Source organism: Aquila chrysaetos, chromosome 5 (assembly GCF_900496995.4).
Source record: "Aquila chrysaetos chrysaetos chromosome 5, bAquChr1.4, whole genome shotgun sequence".
NCBI lineage: Eukaryota > Metazoa > Chordata > Aves > Accipitriformes > Accipitridae > Aquila > Aquila chrysaetos.
Window position 1 is genome coordinate 68,308,577 of NC_044008.1, and position 10,924 is coordinate 68,319,500.

Here is a 10,924-nt window from a genome sequence, read left to right on the forward strand (position 1 = left end):
CAGCACCCTCTTTGGAAAAGGCTTACATTTGTGAACAGACGTTTTCTGTTGTGAGTCTGAAACAAAACACAGTGATTATCTAACAAGCATGAACCTGCATCCCATAACATATGTGCCAGCACAAAGATAGAAGCCAGCTCTTACTGGTTGATTTTGAAGAAATCAATGTTAGCCATTCAATCGATTTTCTTTTCCATTCAGCACTCAAATCAGACTTCATCCCTGTCTGCTACAGCCCAGTGGACTCTTTCGACACTCCATAAGGCAGGCACACCTCAGAATAAAAGTCCTATACACACAGATAGACTGGTCCAAAGAAGCACCATTACACGACCCCACACCAGACTGAGCTTCAAACAGGTAGGCTGACATGAAGACGTATACCAGCTCTCCCCCAAGGGAAAAGCAGTCAAATCCCAGGCTTCTCATTTTCCATTTTGACTAATCAATACATGAATAAATCTGGTGGCACTCTCAAGATATTTTAACTGTGCAAACAATATTATTATTTTTTGTTGCTGTAAAGCTGCACAATTGCCCTGAGGCATCTGCTGTTTTTATTTCGGCTATGATGGCAATATTCAAGTGCTATTAATGAAACCTCACAGTCTATTGAAAATTAGAGGAGAAAAATCACCTCTGAGCATATTGGGTGTGGACTGACAGCTTCTTTTTGAACTGTGGTGACATGCTGAAGATGAAGGCTAACAAGTATAACAATATTGACTTTAATTAATTCAGATTTTTGCAGATATTCATCAGGTATAGTTTCAAGAAACTAATTCCCTTTCCATATGTGCATGACTGCTTATTAATCTAAAGAAATTCTAGGCATACAATGATAAAAAGCAATCCAACTTTAATTTCTTAACTGTAATTAACAGTGCCATCATTCTCAATAAGCCAGTACGCTCTACTAAAATGTATTTACAATTTTTGACCAACAGATAGCTAGGGATGGGCTAAGATTTTTTCTTGTCTGACCACAAACTCAGTGTAAGTTTCTCTTCTGCCAGTGTTCGGACAACTATATTCAATTAAACAACTCTGACTTTGAATAAGAGATATGAATCAGGCCAGTATCAAGCATCTCAGTAAGCTAGTCCTTTTATTGCCATCATTGCACTTTAGCACTTAAAATTAAAATATTTCTTTCAAAGAAAAACCTAGAACTTTTCTTGTTGTAACAATAACCTTCTAAACCTGAATGAACACTACGGCAGGTTGAAGGTGTGTGAGTCAGAAGACAGCCTGCAACAAACCTAAGAAGAGAAGAAATTGTTGGTATTCATTTTAAGAGAACATTCATTCCAACTGATATTTCAAATGTCAAACTGGTATTAACTGCATCAAGCACTGATCAAAATACACAAGACAGAGATTGCTGAGAAAATTATCACAAGCATCTAAATTGGCTGTCATCACTAGGTGGAGTTTGAGAAAGTACAGCCTTTAGCATCTCCTTGTGTACCCTTCTGGTGAGGCTTTGTATTTTTGATTGCCCTTATACAAAAGACAAACTCTCTCTAAATAAAGTAGAGAAAAAAGGTAGCTAAGAAACTGCACTTCCTCTACAGCCTGCTGCCACATAACCATTCATTAATTTAGGACATTAGGGGATCTGCTGACTGGCTCTGTGCATAGCTTTCAGTAACAACTTTGTACCTGATTTGCAAGCGATCTGCTGAATGTTACAAAAAGTTTATAGAGTATATAAAGCTTTTATAAGATAGCAACCTCTGTGATTGTCTCCTCTTGTAGTCCACGATTTCATCAAGATTTAGTTTAAGGAGTTTTTAAGGAGTAAACTAACTAACACAATATTAAAAAAGCAACAATTAGACAAAAAAATTCTTAAAAACAGTTTAGATGTAGGTCATTCCATTAGGCAAAGTGATGGACCAGGTAACTTCTCACCATCTCTTTCAGCCCTGTCTCTTGTGCTTTCAAAAAGATTGATGAAGTTTTTAGAAAGCAAGCAGAAAAAGTTAACAGAAGGAACAAAACACCACCTCAGCGTCCTCTGAAAATGAACATAGCTCTTAGGGTCCTGACAAGCTGGTTCTCATGAGCCTCAATGCAGCAATTTAAGACATGATTGCTCCAGCTCTTTATTTTGCTCCTCTCTCAGAAATTACAGCTCCTTATGACAGGGTTAACAGAAGGGAATGTGCGCCTGCTCTCTGGCTGCCCCAGTTCACAGCCTGGTATATTAATACAGTCTACCAGTGACAGTTAGCTCATGCTAATATGCTACACAATAAGCATGATTAACTGATGTACTGACACATTCCCTCCTGCCACGTTGTTACAGGGGCAGTAACATCCAGTGAACAGCTAGGCAGCAATGCTGTAATGCACTGCAGGAAGATTTTCCAGAGGACATTGGTCAGACCCTTTGTAACAAGAAGGCTGCACGTTTCAGCTGCTCATAGAAATTAGAAAAACCTTATTCTGGTGGAAAGAACAGATCTAGAGAAAATAAAATACTGAATTCCAACAGAATTTTACTTAAAATACAGCCACCCAATATAAAAAAAAATTAGACAATACGTAAACCTACAGAATGAGAAAAAGTGATATATTGGGAAACTTAAGCTCTGAGGTTTTCTAAAAGAATTATCAATGTTAATTTTGTCTCCCATGCCACACAAAATTATTCTATATGCTAATGTAAACAATGTATGAACATTAAACCATTTTCCAAGTTGGAACAATTCTGCATCACTGAATCCCTCTCCTCTTTCACAGAGTTTCTGATTTTTGAAATACCAAGCCTTGCCAGACCCAAGCTAATTCTGAAAATGTCAAAGCAGTACATGAAGCTTTTCACTCTGCAAAATATATATATGCCACCTATAGAGCAGTTACCTATATGTGAATTACCTGCCACTTTTGATATCCAAAAGTACTCACTTAAGGGTAAATGTAGCAAGGAAACCACAGCTCCAGTCTCACTGCAACACAAGGGAGAAATACCTTAATTGCCTCAACACGTGCATGCATCAGCAGGACAGCACATTCCTGCACAGAGCCTGTACTGATCGGGCCCAGACAACCCACACTGCCCACTAGCCCACCTCTCAAGCTGCAGTCTTTCAACACTCACCCTTTGAAGAACCAAAAAATCTAAAGTGTCATTTTTCAGTGTATGTATTTGGTGGTAAGCACATACTGTGAAGGCAGCACATACTGTGAAGGCAGCTCTTCCTGTTCACACTCCAGTACTTTATACTTCCAACTTCCTGTAACTATTCACACTTCCTAATAACAGTTTGCAGTGGACTTGTATTCAGTGAAGTTTACACAGACTTAAAAAAGAGCAATAATAACCAGCTTATACTTCCCTGATAAGCTGACATTTACAGGTAATGATGTAGTAGGCTGCTTGTAAGTCCCCAGGTTAGAAGTACTGACTTATTCTGTGCTTTCCTAACTATCTCCAAGTATTACCAAACCTGAAACCTAAAAATGCATGGGATTTTTTTTCCCCGCTGTTGCTGTTCTTGTTTTCTGGGTTGTTTGTGGGGTGTTTTGTTTGGTTGCTTTTTGTTTGTTTGGGTTTTTTTGTTTAAACAACAGGGCTAGTTTCTATTTTTGTCTAAGTCCATATCATCTTATTGATCTAAGGGTTGTCACCAGTAAAACCAAAGCAGAATTAGGGCAACAGTTTGTTATTTTAAGAGTTCTGATGGTTTAAAAAGAACACAAACCGTTTCTAAAAACAATTTCAAAAGCCTAAACATATTTGCTAGGTTGTAAAAACCACCCAATTCAAGCACATCAAAACTATAATCTAACAGACTATGCAGACAAATGCAAGGGTCCTAGAACAGCAAGCCACTTAGGAAAAAAAAGCAACAACTCTGAAAAAGTGTTAGCTACACATCTGGTTTTGGGGTTTCTTTGCACAGACAGTCAGTCTGCACATTTGAGATCAGACATGCTATGTTCCCCCTGCCAGTGATAAGACACTGTCCACTGATAAGAAGATAAGGATTACTCTACTACAGCTACTACAAATGCTCCGAGGTGCGTTTTTGTGTGCCATTGGTTTTGAGTAAGAATTTAAACATAAGATTTTGAGATGCATAAGACTGTGTGTGCAAGCTCACCATTGAAATCCAAGTCCACCTATGAGCTTGCTATTTTTATTTCTTCTTCACCCCTATTTCTATCACTGTCCTAATCAGAGTTCCTATTGAAGGCTGAGAAACCACCAGACAAGGCACTACTCGACAACACGCCAAGTACAAAAATGTCTTTGATTTGAGCTATAACTAAAGCATTGCACCAACCTGATTTTCATCCCCACTTAAAATGTCCTTCACTCAAGTGCACTAGTCCTTCTACCTCTAAATGGCTGGCATCAAAATGGTTGCAAGACAAAGCTTGGGTGAGTGCAAGCCAGCAGTCGCTAACATGACAGCACGACCAACCGTGTGGATGCAGTTCTAGCACTACTTACAAGGTACTAATCCTTCAGGAATTTCCCACAATTCCTTCCCTCGTGCAAAAGGGAAGACAAGTTTTTTGTCTTTTACGCTGCAAAGGCATAATCACAAAGCTTATCTTGCTGTAGCACAAAGGAGGACAGGATGTGCTCCCATGCATCTTGGTCCAGAACTCAAGTGAGGGTACAGCTTGTGGGGACATGGAAACCTGAAGTTTATTTACAGGATGGCTGCTCATATTTAAGATGGGCACACTCAAGAGAATTATCTTGAGTAGCTATGATCTGGGTTATGCCCAACAAATCTGTATCCCAAAGAGTTTATCACATAAATCAGAGCATTTTTGACACTGCTCTTGAGCGTGTGTACTTTGAATAAACTAGAATGAAGGCACTCTTCATTTTTTTTATTAAATAGGTTAATTTATCTTCACCCGAACATTTGCTTTCCTGCAGTTATTAAACTGCCTGACTTTCAGGTGAATGCACAGTGAACAAAGGACTGCTCTACTTTCACTTATCTAAATTATGCCAGATCAATAAATACCCAAGCACTGGATACGATCTTTACAATTCACAATTAAAAGAGTCCAGTCTGAAAACTAATGAAGACATCAACAGCCAAATGGATAGACTGTACGAAACAAAACTACACGATAGTACTCGGTATCTACAAGTCCAAGTGACTGATCGCTTGCTTTCAGTTTCTTTGAACTCAGACTCTATCCACATTTGTAGATAACACATTAAAGACAGAGATAGAGACACACAAAAATAACCATGCCACCTAGAGCTAAAAAACGGTGCAAAGTCAATACTTGGTTGAGGTTTGACAGAGCGTACCCAAACCAAATCCACTTCCCACTATGAGCAATCAACTAACCCCTGCACAGCACATCGCCCGAAGCAGATCAAAGCCATGCCAGCCCGCAGGTACCCCAGAAACAAGCCCATCTCACCCCTTTGTTCTGAGGAATACACTGACCTCATCCTGCTACGGGAGCTGCGGGATCGCAAGGAACAGCCACATGCAGAAATCTCTAATCCAGCAACCCAGAGAGAACACAACAGCAGTTGTTGAGTATTTCATTACTTGCTTGAATTCTACAAACAGAATACCAGATCCCCAGATGAGAAATACACCATTCATAATTACATAGCAAGATTTGGCATATACCAGAATGACTTGGTCTCCAGGAGTATCTAGCTGCATGCTACAACTGCTACCAAGGACACAATTGAAGGGGTTTTTTAGGCTCTTCTTCCGCTAGCAAACAGTGCCAAAGATGCGAGATAGCATCACTAATTCTTTTTTTTTTTTTTTTCCCCTCCAGATTTTCTTTTGCTGTACATTTAGAGCAAATGTAAAGGCTTCCTGACAGGATCTAGAAATGCAGTTCAACGTACCTAAAAATCTCATGCAAGTAATACCAAGAGTTTAGAAATCGACACTAATACAGAAATTGGAACATTTCCTAACAAATACAACCAAAACTTTCCAAGACAGAGATCCCCAGCACCAGATTGCCTGTCCCCAGGGAACAGCAAAGTATGCAGATAATTAAGCTTACTTGAGTTTACAACTTGTAACCTTCATGTCATTTTAAGGAAACAAACTATATTTAAGGGAAAAAAAAAAGGAAGAAAATATTTACATTTTGACAACATACAACTTGTTCACATCAACGACCACCACGTAAGTTCCCATATGTTATCAGAAGGAGGTTTACAGTATGATGTGACCTAGTGTACAAATCCAAGACTTTCAAAGTATGGCTCACATCCCGCTGTCAGCACTCTGCAGCCCCCAAACCCATCCTTCACTTATGGTTATTCAGCTTCTCCGCAACTGTTTTCACTTAAGTATTTTTAGCATCCATCTGAAAATACAAGTTTTACCCTCTGGAAAGAAGCTAATTGCACCAGCACCTTTGCTCCACACTGTCCCATTTTGGTCCTCTGTCCTTTTCAGCTAGCGGGTCCCAATCTCCCTTCTCCCATTTCTTGAACTCTTTTTTCCACTGTTTCTTTCCTAATCTTTGATATCCTGGTTTCCATGGTCATGCTTAGCCATGTTATCACCTTTGTCTTGCCCTACATAGTGTACTTACAATCTCTCTACCTCACCTCCTTGCCACCTGGGTTTTTCCCCGTCTCGCTTTTGACCGATTGCTTCTCTGTTGTTGGTGTCGCTCCACCTCCCTCTGTACTCCACCTGTACCCTCTTTTACCACTACAGCAACAGTCCTAGCAGACTCCTTCATGCGAGTTTCTCCTATAAAGCTGTCAAACTTTAACTGCAGACACCACCAGAAATAAAGTAACCTATAAGGCTGCAACTTGCCAGCTCCCTGAAGATCACAACAGGATCTTCACGATGGACATAAAACCTAGAAGCCCTCATTCTGCCATACACTCGGTATTCTGAACAGCCTCAAGGAAGAGGATGTCAAATAGCCTGTGATCCCTGCAGCAGGCATATGGGTTGTATGGATCTGTGCCTCTACATTTCTTGCAGCTCTTTTCATTCCCTGTATCATAGTGTGAATGCAGGGAAGTCCATCACCAACCTTATGAAAGCGCAAACTAAAAGAACACAGGCCACACTCTGAACCTGCCCTTCTCATCGTGGGTGGGGGCATCAACACAAAGGAGAGATACGGGGTAATTTGTACAACTTTTTTCTGTATGCGGACAACACCCTATAATGATAAGGGTAGACAGTTTGGCACACATATTTTGTTCACAAGGAACAGTCCCAAACTTTTTTCTTTTAAGGAGGATAGGGAACACCTGACCTATTTCGATCTATTACATGTCCATCGCTAGCCCATCCTCACAAAGACAACGCTCACTCTCAATCCACCTCCTTATCCCTATTGGAAAAGGGGAACTGAATGTCATTGCCACAACTTCCAGCCCAAACAACTTATCACAGGCCAAGTTCACAGAGCACAAGCTCCAGGAGGTCGTATATCCTTGGGACAATGCAGTGGAACGGTATTTTTTGCTTAGGGAAGCCACATTCCAGCAAAAAAGCCTTCACTGAGGTGCTGTCTCCAGTGACGGAGGCAATACACACCAACTGTGTTTCCTTCACAGAGGAATCCCACCCGAGCGGTGTAAGAAAAGGCGGGAACGGGACAAGCACTTCTCGTGATTTTCGGGTAACATTTCCCACAGGGGCTATTTCTCACACACGCGTAAAACGTTCCCATAGCTTGCTCGTGGGCAGCTTCTCAAAGACGCCTGTCCCGACGAGGGACCCCGCGACGAGCCACCCCGACAGGCCGGCAGCACGCGAGGCGCACGCCGGCGGGGTTTCGGTCCTTGGGGGCCGCCACACAGCGCGGCGCCCGTCTCCTCACGACGCCTCCCGCCACAGGTGCCCGAGGAGCCCCCTCGGGGACTGGGGGACCTCGGTGACAGCAGCACCCAGGCAGCAGGACCCGAGGAGCCCGACACCCCAGGGTGCCACTTCCACGCCCGAGCTGACACACGCGTGGGGGGGGGGGGGGAAGGGGGCCGCCGCCCCGCCGTGGGGGCACGCAGGGGGACCCCCGCCAAGGGGGCCTGGGTGGCAGGGCTCAGCGATGACAGCCGGCCGGCCGGCCGCCCCCTCGCAGGGGCCGGACCTGCCATGGCGGCCGACCCGCCACAGGGGCCGGACCCCCCCCCCCCAACGCCAACACCAACGCCCCGGGGGGAGGCCGACGCCGCCGGTGCCCCGCCGCCCCGGTGCATCACGGTCGGCCGCGACCCGCGGGGGGAGGGGGAGTCGCTCATCCCCCGCCCCGCCCCCCCCTCCTCCTCCTCCCCCCCCCCCCCCGCAGGCGGGACCCGCCGGCCCGCGCCGGCTGGGGCCGGTTCCAGCCGGTGCCGCGCGGGCGGGCGGCGGGTCTCCGTGCGCGCGTGCCGCACGCTGCCCGCTGACGTCAGGCGCGTGTTGGCGCGCGGGCGGGCGGGCGGCGGCGGGGAGCTCTCGCTACGTACGTGTAGTGCTGCGGCTTCTCGGGCTGCGCCTGCAGCGCGCTGGCGGCGCTCGCCGGCCCGGCCGCGGCGGGGCCGCTCGCCACCGGGCCCTTGGACATGCCTCCTGCCTTCCGCTCCCGCCGCCGCCGCTACCGCCGAGGAGACCTTTATTATTCACTCTGCGCGGTCCGCACGGAGGGCGCCGCGCGCAGGCGCCGCCGCCGCCATTGCCGCCCCGGTGCGCGGGGCGGGGTGGGACTTGTAGTCCCGCCGCGCGCGCGCCCCTCCGCCAACCCGGGACGCGGCGGGCGGCGGCTTCCGGCCGGCGGGACTACAACTCCCAGGGGCGCCCCGCGGCGGCGCGGCCCGCCGCTTCCTGCCGCGCGGGGGACGACGGGACTTGTAGTCCACGGGGGGGGGGGGGGGCGCGCGAAGGGCCTCCGCCCCAGGGCGCCCCCCCGGCGGCGGGGCCGGATGGTGCCCACCGCGAGGCCCCATCGCCGGGTCCGTCCCTGAGGAAGGGCCCGAGGCTGGGGACGGCACCGAGCCCCCGGAAAGGCACCGAGCCCCGGGGACGGCGTGGTCCCTTCAGCCTGGCCCCTCCAGGCAGGCAGGGAAGGGTGTGGGGGAGGCTGGGCCAGGAGGCCTGTGAGAGGACGGGGAGTTATTTGTGGCAGGCGGCCTCACTTCCTTCCTCCCCCCCTTCCCTCTGCCTCAGGGACTGAACGTGGACGCGGGAGCACGGCGTCCCGGCCAAAGGCTTATTTTAGTGTTGGCATCTCTCATCGCTCCACGGCCTTCCCCACCCACGGGACAGCGCCGTCCAGGAAGTGCCCGGGAATAGCACTGCAGTCCCGAGGAGGAGGAGGAGGAGGAAGGTCCAGCGAGCCGCGTGGAGAACCTACCTCCGAGTAGGTGACACCAAAGGCCCCTGGATACTGGGTCATCAGAAGATTGCATGGGCTCCCTGTCCTCCCCCGGGAGAAAATCCCCCCCTGAAGGAGCCGTGTCCAAGGAAGCGGCTGAATTCCCATGCGAAGAGCTTCCTCCGTAAATTAACTTCTCTCCCAGGGGAGGAAATGATACGAGTTTCTTTTAATAGGACTTTGATCTCTTGGGCTCCACACAGAACCGCTTCCCTCGCTGGGATCCTCCAGCTGTGTGGTAGAGGGCAGCAAGGATTTATAAGGCAAACACCTTTTTTTAACTCTGCCAGCACGCGCAGGGTGAACGATGTTAATAATAAACTTTCAGGCCTCGTCTGCGTGGTGCCTGTGCAGCTGTTTTGGGGAGGGAAATAACTTTTTTCAATTCTCATTCACACTGATTCTACTGCGGGCAGGCTTTTACCGGGGTAATTTAATAGCTATTCCCCTGCGTTTGCAGGAATAAGTCATAGGATATCAATACCTTCTTATTCATCTAACAACCCTCCGCGGGAGGCTGGAGTACTATAATTATGCAGCTCTTGGTCAAGTAGGACAACTTTTCATAAGTCAATACATGTGGAGGTATTTCAGTTAATATCTACGCATACACGCCTATACACCCAACACAAAATCACTGTTAGTGATGGACCTGCAGAGAAAACCCTTCAATTATCGACAAATCACACTGCAAACACCATCAACGTGCACTTTGTGCACAGAGATTCAGAAACCACGGACTGGAATCCTTGTACACTGATGTTTACGCTACAATCTGGTACTGACACTGTTTCCTCTTCCAGTTCTCCATTTCACAGTCGGGACAACTCGACGCACGCTCTGCCATACGACAGAGAAATGTTTAGGACGTACCAGGTACGTGTGCCCAGGGTGCACTTACTTCCATCTTTGCGCACGTCCTCGTTAACGTGTGCTCGTTTGCTCTCTTCGGCTTTGGTGTGTACACCTTTCGCTCAGCCGGTTTCATCCGAGAGGATGCACAGCTTTTCTCCAGTCTTGAAGAGAGCAAAAAATCAAAAGTATCGCTAAAATTAGAAGCGTAAGCAGCCATCGCTATGAAAATATGGGCAAGGAAATATCTCAGGAGCCCCTCAACTCCTGGTAACAAACATTAAGCACTGGTCTCCTGGCATTAGTGACAGTGGCGTACGCTCTTAAAAAGAATAAATTTAAAGTATATGCTGTTATCCTCAGAACAGGTTTCTAGATTTCTTCTTGCTAAGCGTGAGCAACTCAGGTGAAAGGGGAATTCTTTTCTTCGGATTTTCCAAAACACGTACAATGCAAAGGATTGTTTACCGACACCTCCCAAGTCATTCCACTGATGCACAGCTTTTTGGTCTCTGATAAATAATTAACATTTTCCTTTCCGAGAGAGAAAATTAAGCTGAAAACGAGGACCAGAGGAGATGCACAGGAGACGATGGCCCTGCGGCAGCCCCGGCCCGGGCACACGTGACGGTCCTGTCGCACCATATTGGTGCGTGTTTGCTTGACTTACCGGAGCAGGCGGAGGAGCAGGAGACACGCTCCCTACGTGCCGAGCTCCTGC

General features: G+C 47.0%; 1 protein-coding gene across 5 annotated transcripts in view; it reads right to left on the bottom strand.

Moving 5' to 3' along the window:
* The window catches only part of UNK (unk zinc finger), a 45,617-nt gene extending 36,979 nt beyond the window's left edge, over positions 1-8,638 (bottom strand). For 3 of the 5 annotated variants that reach the window (XM_030014526.2, XM_030014529.2, XM_030014524.2), the window contains exon 1: positions 8,447-8,635. In XM_030014526.2, the coding sequence (XP_029870386.1) occupies positions 8,447-8,544 (98 nt within the window). In that variant the 5' untranslated portion in view covers positions 8,545-8,635. Of the gene's footprint in view, positions 1-5,438; positions 5,459-8,446 lie in introns of those variants that run through there. The other 2 variants (XM_030014527.2, XM_041123415.1) reach the window with 2 other exon arrangements.
* Positions 8,639-10,924: the final 2,286 nt, after the last annotated feature.